At 42.8% G+C, this 23,817-nt stretch overlaps 2 protein-coding genes across 6 annotated transcripts in view; one reads left to right on the top strand and one right to left on the bottom strand.

Annotated features, from left to right (window-relative positions):
• The window catches only part of LOC307112730 (protein FRA10AC1), a 509,765-nt gene that overhangs the window by 93,095 nt on the left and 392,853 nt on the right, over window positions 1-23,817 (top strand). The window lies entirely within an intron of this gene.
• The window catches only part of PLCE1 (phospholipase C epsilon 1), a 362,610-nt gene that overhangs the window by 176,078 nt on the left and 162,715 nt on the right, over window positions 1-23,817 (bottom strand). Inside the window, exon 1 of one of the 5 annotated variants that reach the window (XM_079793647.1) lies at window positions 22,733-23,337. The exons of the other annotated variants lie outside the window; for them this stretch is intronic. Coding sequence (XP_079649773.1) covers window positions 22,733-22,783 — 51 coding nt within the window. The 5' untranslated portion in view covers window positions 22,784-23,337. Of the gene's footprint in view, window positions 1-22,732; window positions 23,338-23,817 lie in introns of those variants that run through there. 5 annotated transcript variants of the gene reach the window in all.

Here is a 23,817-nt window from a genome sequence, read left to right as displayed (position 1 = left end):
CCCAGCCTTTCCTCTCTCTCTCAAATCAACAGACATATACTCAGGTGAGAATAAAACAAAACAAAACAAAAAACGAATGAACTCTTCTCTTATTAGTGTATATTTAAGTTGTTTTTATGTTTTCACAACCATAAAAGCTGTTGTGAATACATATCTGTACATGAAACTCTTTTTGCAAGGGTGGTTATTTCCTGGATGAATCCTAGAGAGGGTTGGTACTCCTAACAGGTTTCCCTAGACCCCAGCTTTGTTCTGGGCTAAAAACATATTCCAAACATGCAACTTAAAGTGTCTCCATTTGAGGAACATCAAAGGGGCCAGAAAAAATTTCATCTCAGAACTTTCTGAATAGAGCATTGCAGTGGATCATGAGAACAGGAATGAAAGGTTTTGTGATTTTTGGCACTGAGACATAGCTCATATGCCTTTAAGATGTCAGGACTTGCTGGTTACAGAGGCAAAATGATTTTATTTAGAATGCCTTTCTTATAAGCATAATGCCAATTTCTGCTATTTTATTATATTAATTTTGGTTGTATTTTCTCTTTATCTCAGGTATTTACTTAGACCTTTGAGAATGCACTTAATTTGACCAACACGTTAACAGCTCTTTGTTGGCATAAATTCAGAACATTTTGAAACAAGAATAGATCAAAGATTTAAAAAAAAATTTTCCCATTAACATCCAAACAGATTTTCTAAGTTTTAGCAACTGATTACAGTATGGCTACAGAGAAGTAGAAGTTAAACTCTCACTTTCTTCTTGCTCCCAGATTCAAAGGGAAATCTACAAGTATTTATAAATCAAAGCAAAACAATGTGTCTTGATGTGTAAACTCAGTGATGGCAGGAATGGTAAGAAGTTAGAAATCTGAGGATCTGGGCTTCCACCTGTCCATGCCACTAGCAAGCCCCTGGCTTAGGGCAAATCACTGACATTGCAGGGTTCAATTTCAAAAAAGAAGACTATCAAATACGAAACAGCATATGTGAAGTGCTTTTGAAGATATACTTCTCTAAATGCAATAACATAGAAAGAGGGCAGTTATTGTGTGCGCCTGTGTTTTGTGTTCTGTCCTTTATGATGTCAACCCAGGTATAACCAAGGACAGAAAAGTCAGTTCTCATCAGGCGAGCTGTGGGACTGGAAAGAAGCAGTCAGATATCTGGGTGGGGAGTTAGTGGTTTAGAAGCAGTTATCTCAGTAGGAGGTCTTACAAATGGACTGGGGATTGTTCTTTTTTTTGTTTTCCTTTCTTTTTTAATATATATTTTTATTGATTTCAGAGAGGAAGGGAAAGGGAGAAAGAGATAGAAACATCAATGATGAGAGAGAATCACTGATCGGCTGCCTCCTGCACGCCCCACACTGGGGATCGAGCCTGGGTATGTACCCCAACCAGGAATCAAACCATGACCTCCTGGTTCATAGGTCAATGCTCAATCACTGGGCCACCCCGGCCGGGCCTGGGGATTGTTCTTTCAGTAACAGGAACAGTTGTTGCTGCTACAGTTGCCCTTTCTTTCCTGCCCTCCCCTATAACCGAGTCAGGAATGTACTAGAAGGCCAGCAGGCTCTACTCTGTGCTATGAAGTGAAAGAAACAAAGGTGGAGTCCTGGTTCACTGGTAAAATCTGCCACAGTGGGTTAGACCCACAGTTGATTTAGCCGAGGGCTTGTCTCCAACAGTGAAATAAAAAAATGAATGCAATGGCTGTGGACTTTCTTTTTTACAATATTAAGTATTTTTTAGAGAAATATCATGTGGAAGCCCAGAATGTACAAAAGATTAAAAGTAGAGAAATTCTGGTTTAAAGAGAGAAGAAGGAAGCCCAGAATGTCCTCCTCCCACCCTGAATACTTTCATAGATCCTAGGGCTATAAGCACGTTATACCTCTTGACATAAACATGAATGGCTAAGGATCCTAAGCATTCTAATTCTCCTGAGCAAATCATTACCATGTAGTTTTCTAAACTTAAAACAAATCTATTTAAGTTTCCCATCGGCATCACATTTTGGCTACAGAATCTATTCTTTACTAGCCACTTTCAGAAATACCACTTACTACCTTTCTCTTGTCCTATAGTTGCTCTGCCCCAACTTCCAGGGGTATCGTCTCCTCTTCCCAGTATTTACACTAGAACTATTTATGACTTCACATCCTCCTCCTCTTTCCATACAGAACATTCCTAATCTGTTTAGTCTGTTCTCACTGAAGGATTAAGTGCAATAATGTATGTAAAGCATCAAGCAAGGGAGACAGCATAAAGGAGGGGTTCAGCAAGCATTATGCTTTTATCCTTCCTTTTCCATCTCGTTCATCATTTAACAGGCTCTTCTCTAGTTGTGCTTCCCACGTAATGCTTTGTTCCTTGCTCACTGTTGAGTCCTAAATGGTCTGTGTGGGGGGGGGGGAGAGGGGGGGGAGTCGCTGGGGGGAGGGATGGCAGATGATAGGGTTTCTTTCACCAACACAGTCAAACACTGATATTGCAAGACTACAAGCACCAACCCCAACTGGCACCATGTACAGCAATATCACAGCCAGGAACAGAGTTCACTCTTAGTAGCTTCTAAGTTCCCTTGATAGGAAAATTGTAGCAAAGAAACCTTGGCCCGAAAGATGGTGGCGGGGGGGCGGGGGGTTGGCGGGCTGGGATGGGGGTTTGGGGGAGGCACAAGAGTGGGGAGGATTTGATACAGCCAAGCAACGCAGGAAGAAGAAATAAGTTCTCTGAGCAGAAAGAGAAGCAGAGAATAGGAGTGCTCAGAGAGGACTGGAACTGTTAGAAAGGGAGCTAGTGTTCTCTTCCTGAACTTGTACATGGAGGAAAAGAAAATCATGGGGAATTTCAAGACACTATTGGCAGGAAGATAAACTGGCACAACATTTTGAGAGGACCATTTATCAATATCCATTGCAGTTTTAAATGTGTATAGCCTAAAATTCAGCAATCCCGTTTTTAAAAATCTAAACTTATAGAAATACTAACATTACAGAGATAGATGTATAATGATGTTCATTCCAGCTTTGTTCCTAAGGGGAAAATATTGGGAACAGCCTAAGTGTCCATTAATTGAGACTTATTAAATAAATTATGGCATATCCATACAATGAAATACTAGACAACAGTGAAAGGAAAATGAGGTGGTATGTGTGTGTGTGTGTGTGTGTGTGTGTGTGTGTGTGTACACACACACACACACACACTCACATTAAAAAATCTAAGTGCATGCTGCCACACCCTGTCCCTGCGCACCTTCCTGCAGGAGTAAAGATATTTGCCTTGCTGTCTGGCTCCTGAGTATCCTTTGTGTTCGACCAGGACCCCTGGTTTTGGGGCTCGCCTTATTTCTAACAATTTTTGGGCTCATCCAGGATTCCATTAGTCACTGGGGGTGGGAGGGACATTGAACCCCTCTCCTGAGGAGGCACTTCCTGCTGCCAAGTTGCTGTGGCCTCGGTGAGGAGGGACAGCCATTACTCCTGGGGCCGACTATGAGCTTGGGATCAAGAGTCAGCCAGCAACGCGGGAAGGGCCCAAGTAAGCAAGAATCAGAGCAATCAGATAACCTCATGCATGAGCCAAGACTAAGAAGGCCTCCTGGCCCAAGGCCCTCCTCTTGAGTTCCCGGCTCTGGTCAAGACCTGGCGGGAAAACAAGTTAGAACCCTCTTGGGAAGGACCATCCTTGTCTTGCTTAAAACTGAGACCACTGTTCAGACTACAGGATGAGGTTGGACCCACCACACATGGGTTAAGGGTGGACCACCAGCTTCTCCAGGTGGAGACACCTCAACTTGGACAGCCATACCAGGACATAGCCCCTTGAAATTAACACTAAAGAAACTATTGATCATGAAAAATGAACTCTCTTCTTCCATGGAGAAGGCATTCATCCACTTCATGTTAGAAGTCAGACTGGGACTGAGAGGAATAAGTTTTGAAACACTGAGCTGATTCTCCTAAAACATATATCTTTATTCTCTTGTGCTATCAATTTGAATGATCTCATGATAAAACATATAATAAAAGTGCCATTTATTTGCAAACGGTGGTCCAGAGAGTTCCTATTTTTAAGAGAAAATTGGCATCTATACAAACTGGTATTAAAAAGACCCAAGAGAAATACTATTAAATAAATTATTCAAGCACATATTATAGAAATAGTTACTGAGGAAAAAATCTAAAAAATACATGAATGAAAAAGTTAAGTTGTAGTAAGTATAATATGAGGCAACTTTAGTTTTCAAAATTATAGAAATATTCACATAAACATAAGAAAGCCCTCTGGAAGGTTACACACGGATTATGTTAAAATTTTTTTGGAGAGGTGAAGACTGTCACTTTTAACTTTAGGTACTTCTAGATTGTTGAAATTTGTAATTAAAAATAAATAGGAGAGCTAGCTGTATAGCACGGTGGTCATATGCATGGGCTTTGAAATCACACTACCTGCCCTAACCGGTTTGGCTCAGTGGCTAGAGCATCAACCTGCGGACTCAAGGGTCCCAGGTTCGATTCCGGTCAAGGGCATGAATCTTGGTTGCAGGCACATACCCAGTAGGGAGTGTGCAGGAGGCAGCTGATGGATGTTTCTCTCTCATCGATGTTTCTAACTCTCTGTCCCTCTCCCTTCATCTCTGTAGAGAATCAATAAAATATATAAAAAAAAAAAAAGAAAGAAATCACACTACCTGATTTTGAATATCAGCTCTGCCTTGTCCTAGAAGTGGCAGGCAGAAGTGACTAGAAGTGACTCCGTATAAAATGATAATAATGACAGTGCCAACCTCATAAGGTTGTTGTGCCATTTAAATGAGTTAGTACACATAAAGAGGTGAGAAAAGGCCTGGCATATAGTAAGCACATAAAAAGAGAATAATTTGTTTTAGTTTGTTTGAATTACCAGAGGATAGAAGAGGAAAAGTGGGAAAAGATTAGTGCTAGATGATGAAGGGCCTTGAACACCAGGTTAAGGATTAAGAATTAATTTATTCAGCAGGAAATGAGGAGTCATTTATTCATTCAACCAATATTACTGAGTGCCTTCTAGGTGCCAGGCACTGTTTCAGATAGCTGGGACCCATCAGTGAATGGAGTGGAAAACAATTTTAGAAAAGTACCAATGTAATCAAGACTAGGTTTTAGGGGCTATGATGAATGTGCATCTTAAAAGTGTGTTTGTTTGTTTTTTTTTTTGTTTTTTTTTTGTGTGTGTGTGTGTGTGTGTGTGTGTGTGTGTGTGTGTGTGTTTGGGGGAAGATGATCAGGAAGACTGAGGGGCTGTCAATCCCTTGCATTATTAGGGGGCTGAGTGCCTGATACATGACGGGGAATTCAGGCCTGAAGCCTGGACAAGGTGTCTAAGGTCTGAGATAACAGACGGGAGGTCCTTAGTAGGCCAGGTGGCTCCGTGTGTGGGCTTCAGGCAGAGAACCTCGGAACACTAGCTTTTAGACGTCATCCCAACATCAGCCGACTCAATGGGCCTGCAGTCAGGTGACCGGAGGTTAGTCCCATGTTCACCACCAATGACCCAAGGAGCCTGGAAGAACCAAACTTCTCTGGATCTCAGATTTTTCTTAAAGAACAAGGGTGTCACCCTTGATGATCTCCAGGGCTCTGTCGGCTCTAATGTCCTGTATTTTTCATGTCATCACAAAGAGAAGAATGAATGGGACTTCCTTTCCCATTACCAGCGTATTACATAGTAGAGTCAAAGAGAAACCACTAAACATAGGATTCAGATGTGCAGGATAATGAGAGAGAAGATTGTTTACATTCATATCCTTTTTGAGAAAGTGCATATTGAATTTTTAGCCAAATGTATGTGTCAAGACCTGAAAATGAGTTACTCAAATAATTGTCTTCCATACATGCAGCTGTTCTAAAGCATAAACCACACTCATCCAGTATAACCATCATCTGTTCCATAAAGAACATGAACATGCATCTGGCCCTTATTTTTAGAGTAAAAGGTCAAATGCACAAGGGGTGAAATGCAGTCGAGTCCACTGTGCCTGAGGCAGACAGGGACGGGAGGCCAATTATAAATCATATATCTGGACTTGGGGGTATTTAAATTAGATGGTTTAGAATACCAAAAGAAATAAATCATGGACTATCCAAGTGGCAAAGAGAAGCCACAAAAAGCTCACCTTTCATTTGTTCATTCACTCAACGAATCGCTCTCACAAAATAAATCACCAAAATAAACAGACTGACTCATTTCCCATTTTTCCCATTGCTTGTTGGAGTTTGGATCTTTTCCCCCCTCCGGGTCATGGAATGCATGAACTTCAGGCTTACTCTTGTGTGTGAGAAAAGCCCTGCATGAAGATAATCAACTCCATGTCAGAAGCAATGGTAACTTTCTTGCACCCACGAGTAACGGGCACTGAAGCCAGGCTCCCTGAGCTCTGATCCCAGCTCTGCCACTAAGTGACTTCAGGCCAAGTTGCTGAGCTCCTTCCTGGCTCAGTTTCCCCTTCACAGTGTTGTGGTGAGAATGTTGCTATTTCTACATTGCTTTGAACAGTGTCTGCTGTACAGTAAGCACTATATGTGTGTTTATAAAATAAATCTTAGTTGCTACAGGCAACACAAGGCAGCTGAGAGCGGCCACACGTTGATTCTCTTAAAGGATACTTCCTCTCTGCTCATCCTACACACTTAAAAGTACCAGGGACAACCATATGTTAGACAAGGCAAGGATCAGCTGTTCTTCATTTTTACTTAGAGAAGGCTGGGAGGAATTCACATGGAAAAACCTCTTGCCTGGATTGCTGAAATAAAAACGACACTTCTCTTTAAACAGGAGATAGGAGTTTGTTGGTAGAGATGAAAGCAGAATGCTCTGGCATGGGTGCTTTCCTTCCAGCTGCAGAGTCTGTAATTTCAACCGTTTGCTTGAGTTATTTGAACCCATTTTATTCTGAGATATTCTGGTGTGTGAGGGGTTGAGTTGTATTTGTGTGTGCGTGTGTGGAGGCATGATGCTTCAGTGTTTGAGTCTGCGTCATTTCAGCACCAACACTTAGACTTGTGACCTAGAACAAGTAGCCTAATTTCTTGAGCCTCAATTACTGGAACTTGACAAGTGGTCTCTTGGGTGCTCTTTTCTAGATGAAGACCTATAATTCTAAGTGGCTGGTATGATTTATTTTCATAACAATGACCCCTGCAGGCTGCTGCCACTCTGCTGTAGCATAAGAGATTAAGAGCGCAAACACTGGATTCAGGTCCTATGTTTAAACACCAGCTTTGCCACTTATTCTCTGGTGACCTTGGAAAAATACTCGAACCTCTCTAAGCCTCAGTTTGCCTATCTGTAAAATGGTGATAATGATAACCACAATATCTATCTTATCAGGTGCCTACGAGCAATAAATGAGAATACTCAAGAAGCACTTAGTACGATGCCTGACAGTCGGTGCTCATTAAATAATAGCTGTTGTTGTCCTCAAGTGCCCTGTGAGATCTTAGGGTTATTCGCCTTTGGATTGTGATGGGCAGTTTATTAGCTGGTTTTTATATTAGCTTTTAAAATCCCCAGTGAGAACTCTTTTAAAACATGCCAACTGCCTCCTCCATTGTTGTTCTTCTCCCCGCCTCCTCCCCCTCCTCCTCATACTCCTGCCCCCTCCTTTTTTAAATTTCAGAACAAACCAGCTATTTTAATGTGTGTGTGAGTAGCTGCCTACTATTCATCAGAAGGGATTCCAGGGCTTTTTGTCAGGAATAATTTATGTCAGGATGCTTTCGTCAGGGAGCTGCCTGTCCTGTTCTTTCTTTTCCCTGGACAGTCTGGGATGACTGGGGCTTCCAGTTCCTCCGAGGTGGTGGGATGGGGTGGGGGGTGAGGGTGCTGGGAGCTCAGTCCAGGGCAGCAGGATGGAAGAGTCTGCAAGGAGGACCATAGTGAGAGTTCTGGCCTTGGCCCTTCCAATCACTCGCTATGTGACCTTGCACAGGTCATTTAAACTCCCCAGGCTGTACTGTTTTCACTTGAGATGTGAGAGGGCTAGCAATGGGCAAAAAAACAGGAAGACAATTCTCCCAGGAGGATGAACAGTATATACATTGTATCCTTCACTAGTTATCAAGAAAATGCAAATCAGAGGAATACAAAGACATCAATTTTTACCATTATTAAAATAAGAATTTAAAAACAACATTGCTTATCTTTTATATTACTGGGAGTACGGGCAAATTGGTACAACTGCTTGAGATTGGAAAACAATTCCTATTGTGTTTCATGAAAGAGAATGAGGTAAACTTGGGTGTGAAGTCTCATCTTTGCAACTCACTAGTTTTGAGGCTCAACTTGTCAAGACTCCATTTCCTCACTGGAGGAAAAAATGGGTAAAATGGGGATAATAAAAATAATGCCTGCTTAATGGGTGGTTGTGAGGTTTGGAAATTACGTCGATAATGGGCCTAGCTAATGTTTGGCCCATAACAGATGCTGCTCATTGTTGCTGCTGCTGTGAAGGTGAAAATGATAATGAGGAAGATGCTGCTGCTGCCTGATTCTGCCTGGTTCATATTCTAATGCCGCTGGAGAGAGAACCCATTCTCCTGCCCTTTCTTGGATTCCTTGTCAGAATCTGACTTCTCCGTGGTAGGCAGAGCAGACAGCTGCTCAGCTGAGGTCCCACTCATCTAGTTTCCTAAGGAATTCTGACCCATGGTCTCAGAGAATCCCAGGCAACTCCAAGTACGTGCCCCACACCAACCTCTCATACTCATCTCCCCCCCCGCCACACACACACACATGCACACACACACACACACACACACACACACACACACACACACACACACACACCTCACCACCACACGTCAGATGCCAGTCCTGCCCAGCCCCTATGGCACTCACTCAGTTCTGTAAACAGACTTCTGACTTCTTGGGCCAGACGCCTCCAGTGCCTGCACACACAGCAGGGAGTGCCATCTTCCCTGCGCCCATGTCTGCCTGCATCTCCCTCCAAGCAAGCACAAGCCGGCCCTCCTGAGAGCTCAACCTCTCTGATGCATGTCTGCCCCTGCCATCACCCGAACTTCCCCTTTGTCTGCCTCTGGCCACCATTTTTACCAAGTAACTCACCTCACCCCGGGGAGGCCCTCAGTCACTTGTTTTCAAATGCCCATTTGCTTCTGAAGAGAGTTTTTCTCTTCTTCCTCAGGTTTCTCCTGAGATCCATCTTTTGTTTTTAGGTAATTCAAGCTCAGCATGGACTTGAATTGCCATGGAGCCTTTATCTACTCAATATCAAAGATGTCTCTTCTCAAATGTTTCTTTGAATTCCTTCTCAATATGAGGTTCTGTTTCTGTTCCCATTTTGCAACCTAATAAGGACTGAAATCTGTTTTCAGTAGTTACTCAATTTTTTTTTTCTCAGCTTTAAAAATAATTTCAGAGAACCATGGAACCAAAGAACGGAAAGGAACTCATGGAGTCCTCCTTTCATTCATGAAAACACTGAGGTCCCTAGGGACGAACTTTGTGGTGGTCACACAGTGCTGAGGTACTGGGGAGAGAGCTAGCAGACCATGGGCTTCTAGAAGTGCTCCTTCTCCCCCTCAGCCTGTCACATGCCCCATTTCCTTGGTAAACCAGGCCCAGGTAATACAAGGCAATGACTGCCATTTCCTTCTACAGAGAGATCTGAGGGCCCTGGTAGCTCTGCAGAAATAGGTCCCCCCAGGTGTCCCAAATCCATCATAGGCTCAATCCTCTCTCTTTCTTCTCTGACCATGTCATATTCATTTTCTAGGTGCTTTCCTCAGAAAGCCCATCTGAGCCTCCAATTCCTCCTGTGTTTTCCCACCGTGTATACCTTCTCTCTGAGCTAGATATTGGTCACCAGTCTTGGCAACAGATCTGTTTGCATCCATCTTCCCTAGAGGTCTGCATGCAGCAGAGCAGACACAATTAACTTTCGCCAAAGTGTTAGTGACCTTTAAAATCTCTCCTACTTGCAAAGACTCAGGGGCTGAGCCTTGAAGAATAGAAAAGAGTCCCAAGGAAAAAGCCCTCCTTTTAAATTTAAAAAAAATGTGGGAATAAATTTCTTACCCAAGTATATAATGAGCAAAGCAATTAACCAGGCCCAGATGAACACACCCAAAGCCCCTCCTTCTTGATTCATACCTGTTCTTACCTAGGGCCCTGATTCTGCAGAAAGGAATAAGCCTTTGAGAACATCCTCACCCTGTTGCTTAAGTAGCCTGGCCTTTGACCCAGAATCCTGGCGGCCCTTCAGGGTGAGCGGGGAGAAGACTGGACTCGGCTAGAGGCAGAAAGGGTGGTATGGAGGTGGGAATGGAATAACTCTGGGAGTCAACTTCTCTGGGTTCTTTCCACACATTATCTCATGTACCCACCCAAAGAACCCTAAGATGTAAGTCCTCCAGGATCTGCATTTCAGCTAGGAAGAAACAGGAAATGGAAAGCTCACGAACTCACTTCGATCCCAGAGAGCCAGGTCTGAGGTGTGCTGACACCCGCCCAGAGCACCAGAGTCTTTGTAATTTCCCTCAGCGTCCTCATAAAGTGGTCAGGGCACACAGGTGTGTTCTCCTGAACCATCCGAACACTCCTTGTACTAATAGGACAACTAGAAAGTTTCAATCAGATATTTCCAACACTCCTTTCTGTCCAGTTTCCTGCTTAGGCTGCTCTCCACTCCTGGAATGAATCTTTACTTCCTGTGATGATCAAATATACACTGGGTCCTATCTGCCTCCTCCCTCGCCATAAAGACTTCAACCCAAGTTAACTTCTTGCTTTCCATACTCCTATTATGTTTATGGATGTCTCTGCAAAAGGTAATATTTCACAGAATCGTCCAACCACTAGTATAACAATTTATTTTATCGTATCAAACATGAAAAGAAATATTTTTGAGCATTAGCTATTTTCTGAATGTATTTTTTGTATTTAATTTTCATGAAAATTCCATAAAATAAATATATCCCCCTCTTTACAAAAAGGGCATTGAGCCTTGATGAATCTATTTGAGGAAAGTAATACATCCTAACATGAGTGCAAGCTTTGTTATTAGTCTGCCTGGGTTCAATCCCAGTTCACTAAGTAGGTAAATGTGCACCAACTGCTTCTCTAAGCCTCAGGTTTGTGATCTACTAGTATAAAATGGGGTTGCCGAGAGGCCTAATATGAGGTTGTGTACATGAAAGGTTGAGCACAGGACTGGCAAAGAGTAAAGTGCCCAGTGACTGAGAGTACTTAATGCCATTAGAAAGAAACAGCTTAAGTCCACTCCCTATTGTCTTACTCCAGGGCCTGCTTTTCATATACTCCTGAAGTAGGTAGTTTATTGTCCCTAGTTTAAAGATAAAGAATTAAGTTCAGAAAAGTGAAGTGACTTGTCCATGATCATGCAGCTGTTAAGCGTCAAGGGTGAGGGTTGAGCCAAGCCTTGACCTTCCAACAGCAGGCTACCCATGTTAATCTGTTGGTTTCACGTAATCTTCCTTCCAACTGAGTGACTAGCTCCTCAGAGCCAAGCAAATGCACTTCCACGTTGCCTGTGTTTCCTAAATAGTCTGCACAGCATCACACATGCTGTGCTCCCAACACCCCACGGTTAAAGGAAATGCGTGATGCCTTTGCTCAGCCTGGAACCCCACTTGCTCTTCAAAACCGTGAGCAGTACCAGTCATGACAATGGAGGCTCCTAAGACAGAAGGATTCAACAACGTGATTCCAGGGTTACCTAACAACTTTCTGCCCATGGTGCCTCTAAGAAGTAAATCTTAAACAGTAATTCAAGGTGCTTTTAAAAAGACTGAATGTTCTACTGGACAATCACCACAGTTTCTTCAATAATAAATGGTGTCCAAAAAGAGAGGGATCTGTTAGAGATGAAAAGACCCAAGAAACTTAGCTATCAAAGGTAATATTTAGACCTGATTCCAAAAACCACATTTTAAAAGCCATTTTGGGTACAATTAGGAAATTTTGAATATAAGGTTGTTACTGAATAATAATTTGGAGTTATTATTGGTCTAGGTATGATAATATTGTTGTTTTTTAAAAGCCTTCATCTGTAAAAAAAAAATTATATAATGAAATATTTATGGCTAAAATGGTATAAATCTGGGATTTACTTTAAACTGCTAGCAGGAAGAAACAATACTCCTGGGAGGATATTGATGAAACAATATTTACAAATGTTGTTAAATGATAAAGCAAGGTGACAGGCACATGTGGGTTCATTATATTATTGTCAATATTTGTGTTTGTTTGAAAACTTACACAATAAGAAGTTATTTTAAAGAATGAATGAATGGTGAATCTCCAGCAATCTTCTGTTTTGTTCTACAACCACTGTTCTTCCTAAAGCGTTCAGATTCCTCGATGACATGAAGGTCATCCTCTTTCCAAGGTCCCAGGTGTACTCATCCAAGGGAGTTTAAGCACCTGTTGTGATGACAGCTTATCTCGAACATGCTGCCACCCCTTCCCAATCAGCCTGCTCTGAACTGACCGTGTCACCTACCACCACACCCACTGTCTCTGCTATGCCAGCACTGCCATTGCTTACCATCTCCTTTGAGTAGAAACCTCAGCACTGCTTTTGCCTCTTTTCTTCCTTCATTCCCTCGGCCAGGCAGCCACATGACTGCCACATGGTACTTTGCAACATGACTCAGACGGACAACCCTCCTCTCCATTCTGACTGCTCCAGCCCTGTCCGAAGCCTCAGCCCCTCACACTCAGATTGCTGCACTGGCCTCCTAGCAGGTCTCAGCCCTTTGAACTTTCCCCTTTCTGTGCAAACTCTTGGCTTTTCCAAAACTTGAGACGGCCATACTTGATGCTTTTACATGGAATGGCTCACTTTGGAACCCATCTGTTCTGTTCCGGTCCAATTATGGCCCTCTCTGGAGTTCTTATGGTTGAGCTCTATCTTATGACCCTTAGCAGCTCACTGTCTGCCTTTTCTAGCAACTTTGGAATAAGTCTGGTTACAATTAGATTGGAAGCTCATTGGGGCAGGGGTGTGTCTGTCCCCCACTACATCCTAGCACGTAGCTCGGTGCTTGACACACAGTTGTAGCTACTGAGTACAAATTGATTGAATGAATGATTAGATTCGTGAATGAACAAGTACTGTGGGGGGAAAAATCACTATTTCACTTTTCCCTGAATGTATACCTAGCTATGAAGTGCTCTCTTCTGCATGGTCCCAATCTTGCCTACCCCAAGCCCACGATGGCTAAATCTTCAAGAACTTTTGTTATACAACCTTATCAAAGGTTATTTGAAAATCCAAATAAAAGATATTCTAGGGTTTCCCTTTTCCCACATACACAGTCTATACAGATCAAGTGATCTTAGTTTACCTCTGACCTCATCTGAACTTGATCTAGCCACCACTGTCTCTGATCCTCAGTTTCATCATCTGTCAAAGGAGGGGGTGGCTGGGTAATTGATGGGATCCTGCCAGTTATAATCTCCTTGGTACTTTCTTTTACAGAAGTCATAATGCCTTGTGCCTGAAGTGTTATGTGCCTGAGTATTCAGAGAGCTTCCTCTTTATTTTAAGTCCCAGCTGCTTGCCTGGCCGGAAAATCAGATTCACTAATATGAAGTTCCTTTGTGGAATTCACCTCCTGATGGAGTCTCTTTTATTCTTGTGTTCAATACATATGTATTAAGTTCCTACTATGAGCCAATTCGATGGTAATTTGTTCCTCCTCTTGCTAACACAGTACCTCCTGACAAGGATAAGTTATGCATCTTTTCACTCTGCAATTATAACCACCATGTTATTCCATATCCAGGGCAACCAATGGAGACAACCAGATAGGCTTATGGTTGCCTCATCATTTTGCAAATGAGTCGGCTGGATAAGCAACACACTGAAGGCCAAACAGCAAGGGAAAGGTAAAAGTACATAGAATCTAGGTCTCCTAAATCCTGGTCCCGGACTCGTCAGCATCATTCCACACTGCCCCTGGGAGCAGGCAGCAGGACCGTTGGGAGGGTGAAGAGAACAGGGTCCCAGCTTGTGAAGCCATCTCAGCAATCTGTGAATGCACCGATGAAGCAATGGCCCAACTGAGGCTAAATCTGGATCACAAGAAGCCCCAAGAACAGTTGGAAATGATAGCCTCAAGTAGTCCTGCGGGGCACTCGAGTCCAGATTTGCCTGGCAGCCTGCGAAGGCCCTGACCAGCCGGTCCTAATGGCATGGGAGCTGGGCCACAACAAGGCCTGCGGGCCTGGGCGGTTTCTCCAGAAGACATATGTGGAAGGAACGCGGGCTCAGAATCTAACAGGGACTCAAATCCCACCTATACCTCTTAGGAGCTGTGTGAAATCAGGCCTGTTATTCATCTGTAAATGAGGGTGATACCACCCACTAATGGTGGGTATGGATGATGCCAGACCTGATTATTTCCCTTTCTCCCACTTCTAGTGCCTCTCTCCTCTGCTACACAGGCCTGTGGCTGTGGCACACAGTAAGTGCTCCGTGGCAGTTATTATTAAGGAACGGAGGCTCCCACAAGGTACAACGGTGATTAAGGAGTCCACAGGAGAGGTGAGCTGCACAGGGGTTACCGCCAAAGCCAAGACACTGAATGCATCGTCCCCCAGTATACTCATCTTTGTGTGACTCGAGACAGACCCAGCATGGGGCACACAGGCCTCTGTTGGCATAAATAAAAACCAGTCTCTCTAGAAAAAGAGTCCATTATAGAAGGAGCAGAGGGGAGAGAGAGGCATTTTAAAGGTCATTAAAATGTATTCTTTGTTAAGCAGTTGCTGAAACATTCTGAAGTTCCTAGCAATTGGAAGCAATTCCTAGGGGAGCCACATGAGAAGTTTTTTGCTAACAGGTTTTGAATCTTGCTCTAATTTGATTAGGCTTAGCTAATCAAAAGTGGACATTAGACCTGAAAGGGGCTATTAGTCAGAATTCTACTTCTATGAAAAATTCACCGAGACAATGATTGGATACCAATTTCTTCCCCTTGTACCTGCAACCACCAGGGAAAGCATCTCTAAATCAATGTTGCTCCTCATCTGGTGGCAGCTACTTGTGCATAAGCTCAGTATCCAAAGGTGTTAACTTGCTGGTGGACCCTGGGTGTGAACGCTGCCCATTGGGGACTGATCAAGCTGTATATTGAAAGGAGTGTCCTCCACCCAAGAGTAACTATTGGCTCCCCTGGTTTCCAGGTCTGGCTATTCCCTCACTCTCGGGTACTTCCCTTCCTAACCCACCAGTCTCCTCCAAACTTTCACCAGGGGGCTACTCTCCTCTGAGATAGGACTTCCTCTGGGAAGTCTCCCCTCCCTGCCAGGTCTGGGTTCAGGAGACCTACCAGGAGCTCCCATAATGGCCTGTTCTTTCTCCATTTAGGCGCTTATCATACCCTACTTCAGTGATTATTAAGCTGGACGATTTTGCCTCCAGGGGACATTTGGCAATGTCCAGAGCCTTTTGGTTGTCGCAATGGTGTGTGTGAGAGGATGCTACTGGTATTTAGTGGGTAGAGGTCAGGGATGTTGCTAAATATCCTGCAATGCACAGGACAAACCTATAACTACAAATTATCCGCCCAAATTGTCACCAGTGCCGAGGCCGAAAACCTTTCTCTAGTGTGATTGTTACTTGTGTATCTTTCTCACAATGGCTCTTTCTCTCTCATTCACATCTATACCCTCAGTATACAATTCCTAGCACATGCTCTGTGCTCAAAAAAAGACCTGTTAACTGACTGACTGACCTTCACGCCAATTTGCTTTGACCCTAACCAACTCCTTGCACTGGTCTCTCTGCTCACTTAGCAGGAGTTCTATGCTGACTGCACCCCACTCCATCCCCACCCCATTCTATTCCTGCTCTATGCGCTACAGGCCATGGTGATAGAGCATAGGGCTACTTGCAGCAAAGCAGAGAATAGGGCATCTGGACTAGTAGATCAGGCAGGGCTAGATGAAGTCAAGACCACGGGAAGGGAAAAGGCCCGAGCCAGCTGGGAGCAGGGCCAGACCACCAGGCAAATGGGGCAGCTGGACTGACTGCAGTTAGAAGCTCAAAGCTGATTAGTTTTCAAATCCTCCACATGCCTTTTATTTAATTATTGGACAGTGAGCGTCCGTTTCCAAGGCTGCAGGAATCTTCTCTTCCTTTTACTGAAGCAACACTGTATGATGAATACTTTCTCAAAAAAACGGAGTCACTGCCCATTTGTTTCTTTGTGCGTCTGCTACTGAGTTCACATGAATAATTATAAGCTTATTTTACATGATCGTACAAGGGCTGGGTTAATTCTCAGCAATTTCAAGAATGAAATGCTCACAAAGACTTTCAAGACTGTGACACGACAGGGTTTGGGAATTCAAAATCACTGCTGTCCAAAACATGTTTCTTATTTGATGTATTATTGCATTTCATGTTTTATGTATACGTTATAATTTATGTTCAAATAGCATAGTGCAGACATGAAGCTGGGCAACTTTACCAGATAATGAAGGTTTTAGGGGGTTGCTGGATTTTTGAAGCTAAAAGTTAGCTGCTTTAACCAACAGCCCCATGACTTCACTCTTGAATTCCTTTAGAACTCTTGGATGAATGCCAAGCTGTCCCCGTGATTTATCTACATCCAGTTTGTCAACTAGGTCTAGAAAATTCTGTGATCTGTTACTATTTGATCTAGTACCTCTGCTTCTAAGGATGATTTAAGAGTAATATTCATTTTGATAACTTTTTCTGAAAAGAACAACACAAATAATTTATTATGCCAGTTGGCTCCTTTTCGTATAGCCCGATTAGACAAAGGAGTGTCCTGATCATCTGTAAGCGTTCTTCACCAGATCTTTGGCTGGCTCCTTCACTCCAGTTACCTTAAAAGACTCTCTTATTTTTAATGTCCGATCCTTATAGAATGCCCCTTAAATTATATGTGGGTCTTTTTTGTGGGTTTCCGAGGTGGGTTCCCCCTGTTTTTCTAACTGAATTAACTTTCTATTTTTTTCTGAAGATGTCTCTTTCTGTGAATGTGTCTTTGCCTTAAGCAAACCTTTTTGAGCTGCACGTGTACATAGCGATTATTATCCCAACCTCCAGGGCTATGAGGGTCAAATGAAATAAGGACATAAAGTGCTTTGTCTGATGCCTGGGACAAAGTGTTTTGCAAATGGCTTTTTATTCTTTTCAGATTTTCATTTATCTTTATTGTTGAAAGTATTACAAATGTATCCTCCCCCACCCCACCCCCCATTGACCCTTTCCTCCCCTTTCCCACCCCCAACCCCCAGGCCTTCACTACACTATTTTCTGTGTCCAAGGGTTATGCATATATGTTTATAAGTTCCCACTTCTCCCCCCACCCTCTCCCTCTGAGGATCATCTTATCATCTTGACCAAAGAAGGTTGGATAGGAAAAAGAAGCTAGTTCTTAATCCCACCTCCCAAAATGCTTTCCCCAAAAGTGTTTGGTAATGTGGTGTGTTTTTTTTTTTTTAATTAGTTGGCAAGATTCTTAAGGTTTATTGACAATTTTTTTCATAATTACTATTCATGTTTTTCTTAGTTCTCCTGTCATGTATATATTATCTTGGTTTTCCATTCTCGCACCAGACTGTTAAACTTATTAGGGTCATTAAATTACAGAGGTTACACACAGATAATCCCTGAACCTTCTGTGGGGCCTCTCTTCATTTTCTCCATTAAATCATTAGCACAGGAAATGATCATTTGTCCTAATTCATCCCAGGGAGGTATTTTGCCAATCTACAAGCTAGTAAACACCCTCATCATTACTAACTGGCCTGATTTTTTAGCTCAGCCAGTCCTATTCCAGATTCCAGCTCAATCTCATTATCCAAGTTAGGTGGCCCATAACCTCTTTCTACTGCCATATTTTCATCAACTGTTGGCTATTTCCACCCACTGGGCATTTCCTGATGGCCTTTTTTATGTTGAGTCTCCTTGTATTTCTCCACTACTTTGATAATCTATTTTATTTTTTACCCTTCTTTACCAGCTGTTTTATGAGAGTCTTTGATTCCTGAAAAACTCAACAGCCCTATCTCTGCTCTCCCTAGGACCCTCAAATCCCCCTATCTCATGGGTGCTATGTACTATAGCTATGTGTGTGTATACAAAATGTATTATATACAGTCCGTTATATATATAATGACCACAAAAGGTTCTGATCTTCAGCCTCTTTCTCAGTTGCCCTCAGAACCTTCCTGTTGTGTGTTCTTAAGTTGTAGTACATGGACCAAAGGGGAGAGTTGGACATGTTAACCTTGGGACATGCATGCAACAGCTCTCATCCTATTGATTTCCTACTTCTCATCATTTGCACTAGATCAGCGGTCACCAATCTTTCAGACCTATGGACCACCAGTGGTCCATGGACCACCGGTTGGCGATCACTGCACTAGGTAATCTTTACCCAATTAGTGCCACTGTATAAAACAACTCCCTCTGCCAACTGTTGCAAAAATGGAGTAACTTTTCTAGAATGCCCCAAGCCTTCCCTGTGTCCTTCACCTGCCTAAGCAGTAGCTGCTACAGTTCTTTCCTCATGGGTGCAATTTGCTGACCCCACTGGATTCCTAAACTGGATTGACCCCAGTGGAGAAATCACTGAACACACAGAGCCTCTGGCAAACCCCTCCCCCCCACCACACACACACCCCTGCTGCTTCCCTGTATGTGCTTATGTTTCAGGTTGAAGACATGAAAACTATTAGTATTAGCTGTCTAAGCAGTTTGCATTCAACTGGCTTCTTGTGATCAAACATGTCAGGGTTTGAAATGAACAGTACATAAAACACAATAGATGTTTCATCTTTTGTTCTTGCTGTAACAGCTCCTTTGGGAAGTGACAGAAGTGAGTGCCAGAGACAAATGCTTATATTTTATTATCTAACTCATGTCATGCTGTCCCTGTGGGCACCAGGGACCACAGTGTATGGGGAAGCTCTCTGACTGGCACAGTGCTGGACTGTTGAAGTTGTATCACCTGCCTCTGAAGGGCTAACTCCTTGAGGGCAAGAACTGTGATTTACTCTCTGGGTCCCTATAATCTTAATATTATGACTTGCACTGAGTAACTATTTACTTCAACTCAATATGAACTGGAAGGGATCCATCCATACAACCAGCACATATGCACCTACCATGTGTGTCATACATTGTGGTCTTCCCTTTCCCTTCTCCATCCTGTGCTGGGCCACTCACCTCCTTGTCCAAGAATCTCTATTATACCCAAAGCTTCATACAGGTAGAAACCACATCCATGTAACTCACTGCTGTATCACAGGGCCTGGCAGGGGGTGGCACATAAGGCCCTCAGTAAACATTTATTGAGCCAATAAATCATTGAGAACAAACCTACTTTCAGCTTGGACTGGTCTCATGGAAAACACTCTGCCCAATACCAAAGTGTCACCTGTGCTCATCTGTGTCAATTAGATCCATGTGTGTCACTTGTCACAGGACAAAGCAGATGTGGTGACACCCGTGGGGAAACAGAGGTGAAGGGGGCAGAGACAAGGTCATTTTTCCAGCATGTGTGTGCATATAATTAGTGTAAATGGTTTCAAAATGACAACCTATAAAAAGAGATTTCTAATGGAGGCTGTGCTCACTTTAGCTGATGGAGTCATTTCAGATTGTAATTGAGGTTAGAATTTACAATGACCCAACTGTAAGGCAATGCCCCTCACCACCAAGCGCGTGTGTACCACATGCCATAGTTATTCACACAGATTATCTTCCCCCATCGCCACCTCCCTCTCCACCCAAGTTCTAATTACAGATACGGAATTTATTTGCTCCCGCAGCTTTCTCCCAGTGGGTTACTGTGGCTATTAATTTCAGCAGAAGCCATTCTGAAAACCAGAGATGGAAAATTGAAAAAAAGCACGCAGAAGAAGGAGGCCTTCACTTTAAACCGGTGCCATTCAAAGTGTGGTCCCACAGCAGCAGCAGCACCTGGGAAACTGTTAGAAGCGCAAATTCAAGGGCCTGGCCCCTGCCTTCCAAAGTCAGAATCTTTGGGGTGGAGCCCAGGAAGCTGTGTTTTAACTGACACTGCAGGCGTTGCTTATGCACACTGAAGTTTGATAAAGTCTCGGGCAGGGTTCTAAAGCGCTGTTTACTCCTTTTCCAAATTCTCTCAGACATTGCCTAGGAAAGACTGGGTGTCTGGAATCCCTGGAGGAGGCTTTTCATTATTTACCTTCTCGTGCCGTTTGAATTTTTTTCAGCTACCCCCATGTCTTACCATTTCAATAGATACAAAAACAACAAAGAAATGGATCTTTATCCAGAGCACTTTAAGAAAGAAAAGATAACTCATGGCAATTGTTGTTCAACTGTTTACCTAGACAATCTCCCCTCTCTGTAAAATGACAGGTGAGGAGGAAGATAGAATAAGGTAGTGCATTGAAAAATTAGATTTGATTTTTGTCTTCTGAAAATATTAGAGAACTAAGGATATCCCTTAAGAAGATGTCAATATGACAATGAGTAAAGTCAGAGAACTAAGGATATCCCTTAAGAAGATGTCAATATGACAATGAGTAAAGTCAGGACAACATCAGCTTTACCATTTCCACACTATACCGAAAGATTTTTTTTTAAAGCTCAATCATGAGAAGCACTTCTAACAATAGTTTGTCTAGATTCTTCAATAGTCAGAAGAGAATGGACACTGCAAACTAAGATTTTGCGTGTTTTAACCCTTGGATGATTTTCTTCTCCTAAAGATTACGACTACTCTCATGCCTTCTCAAATTGAGTCTCAAGCCTTCATTATTTTTTTTTAATATATTTTTTATTGATTTCAGAGAGGAACGGAGAGGGAGAGAGAGATAGAACATCAATGATGAAAGAGATCATGGATCGGCTGCCTCCTACAAGCCCCCTACTGGGTATCGAGCCTACAGCCGGGCATGTGCCCTTGACCAGAATCGAACCCAGGACCCTTCAGTCCGCAGGCTGACACTCTATCCATTGAGCTAAACCGGCTAGGAAGTCTTCATTATTATTAGCCACTAAAAGCAAAGACAGTGGCTAAAATGCTAGGTTAAAGTAATACAAAATACAAAAGACTCTATAGCCAGTCTGTTTCCCAAACTAAAAAGAGAGGATGGCATGAACTAACTAAAAGGGCTCGTCATACAAAAACAGTAAGAACTGGATGCACAGACCTCTTATCATCCAACCAAAGTTGTAGGGTTGTAGTCTTCTACATTTAACAAAAACAGTTACTTTCAACAAATAGTAAGGATCAGGAGTCCCTGCATCTATCTACTGCCACAACAGCTACCCACTCCTACCACACACCCTCACCGTAATGAGGTGTACCAAATAACCCCTTTCCTCACTTTGACAACTCCACACTTTGGACACAAGAAAAATGAGCTTGTGTCAGGAAACTAACAGGATTTCTCTTGTTGCTTTCTTGGGGTTGTTATGCATCTCCTAGGGTAGTAGAATGAACGAACAAACACTTCATTGAAATTGTAATCCTAATACTCATACAACATCATATGCTCTTGAAAAGGGTTCTAGAAATTCACAGATAGAATTGTGAAACATTTCAAGAGTAGTAGTCTTCATAGCTTGAATTCCTTAAACACAGTGAAGTTAGCCAAATACAGAGAAACAAAACAGTTTTCAAGTTTTATTCTGGGTTATTTTTAACTCTAGATTTATTTATTTTTTAAGAAAAGGAACAGAATTTAGAATTGAGTTGGTGGTGAGCAGAAAACTACTGTTTCACTGATCTCTTCCCAAGCTATCTTATCAAAGGTCTAATACCCTCTTAATGTTTATGAACAAGTAGCTTAACCACACAGACTGCATCACCCTTCCCACAAACTATGGATATTTACACTGAAATTTTTTAACAAAGTGTATTTGAAGCATCAAAAAAAATGTAGCTCTTTTCAATCAGGGATGCTATCAAATATGATCGCATTGAACTCCTAAGTATAGTTTTTTCCCTCAAAAATTAGTTATATTTAAGGATATTCCTGACCAACATCATATTCAAAATCCGAAAGATAAGGAAAAAATAAACAAATAAAAAGATACTCAAAATCTAGTATTCTGAAGAATATAAAAGTTTTAATTAAATGAGATGCTGATTAACTACCACCAGCCATTATATAAGAAAGAACAACAAACATCTAATAAACCCTCAGGATTCTTTTCAAAATCATGTAGATTAAAAATGCACAGAAGTAATCTCACGGCTATGATTTCAAAGAAAGAAAAACTGGCGCCTCTATAGTTAAGCATTTGGGTTTAAAACATTTTAGAAACTCTCTTAACTCGGAGAGAAACTTCCCTGATCCTCTCTGTGAAATGTCTCAGAGGAATTGTGTCTTTGATAACACTGCACAGCAGCGTGAGTAAAGGAACGGTCTCCAGGATTCCATGCATTAAGAACAGTAGGGGACTTCCTGGGCCACGGGAACTCTTACCTTGCCTCCTTTAAGTCTCCAGCATCTGCATCCATCCTTTCAGAAGGTAAAACTGGGTACCGTAGAGAGAGGGAAGAGCCAACCAACTCTCAAGGCGGGCCGAGAGCGTGCAAAGCCCCAGCTGACAGCCTGCTTCCCTCTCCTGAGACTCTGCCTCAGAGGCTGCACAGAAACCAAGCCCGGTGCCAAATCTTAATCCCTTTGCAGAATCTCACATGGAGCTGCCTCACCTCTTCCATTCCCGCAAAGCCTCTTCCTGCAGCACTTCCTTCTGAAACCATTAATCACTAGCACGACCCACGGAGCGAAGCCCAGGCTCCAACAGTGCTGAGAAACCCTGCATGGCGCGGGGTGATGAGTGTTTACATTAGCCAAAATGAAATGATGTAATATCCAGAATCAAGGAAGGGCCTCGATCCAGAGTCAAGGCATTGTAAGACCCGCTGGGAAATACAACTTCTCTAGATGGAAAAAAAAATTCACCCTTGGGTTTTATTAATTTGGCTTCTGTACATTTAGGGTTATTTGGATTGTTCTGGTCTCATCAGGAGTATTATGTTTTCCAAACAGAAATTGAGAACTTCTCAAATACCCATAGTTTTACTCGAGAGAAAAATGGTAGCAAACAGAACCCAAAGTGTGTGGGCAAAAAAGTGGTTTCTAGGAGGGGAAGAGGGAGGCACCAATCCAGGGATGAGGGAGTCTGACATGCTGCAGGGCATCAGAGGCGTAAACGCCTTCAAAGTAAAGGCAGCTCTCAGGAGCTGACGTGCTTCTTTAAGCCGTAAGTATTTTTTTGTTCTATAACTTTAAAAAAATTTTTTTGTAAATATTTTTATTGATTTCAGAGAGGAAGGGAGAGGGAGAGAGAGATAGAAACATCAATGATGACAAAGAATCATTGATCGGTTGCCTCCTGCACACTCCATACTGGGGATCGAGCCTGCAACCTAGGCATGTGCCCCAACCGGGAATCAAACCATGACCTCCTGATTTATAGGTCAACGCTCAACCACTGAGCCATGCCAGCCAGGCATAAGAAAGCCTGATGGGCAACTGCTATTGATTACTTCAAGGATCTTATGGTTCCTGATTGGGGAGGGATGGGAAGATCTGAGAGGCCACGTCATTGCTGGATGAGAAGGGGATTAGAGGAAGAAAAAGGGTTTGTCAGTAGCACCTGCTTGGGAGAGGGACCAGGTAGGGCTTCAGAATTGACCAGAGGTTGGCTTGAGATTGGTGGGGATGCCAGAAGTAGACTATTTGTTTTTGGATGTTACTGATCATAATGGGATATTTAAAAAACTATTTACCA

The sequence above is a fragment of the Cnephaeus nilssonii genome, assembly GCF_951640355.1.
Source record: "Cnephaeus nilssonii genome assembly, chromosome: 16".
In the NCBI taxonomy this organism is placed as follows: Eukaryota; Metazoa; Chordata; class Mammalia; order Chiroptera; family Vespertilionidae; genus Cnephaeus; species Cnephaeus nilssonii.
Note: the sequence above shows the minus strand (reverse complement) of the source record. Positions and strands in the feature narration are given on the sequence as shown.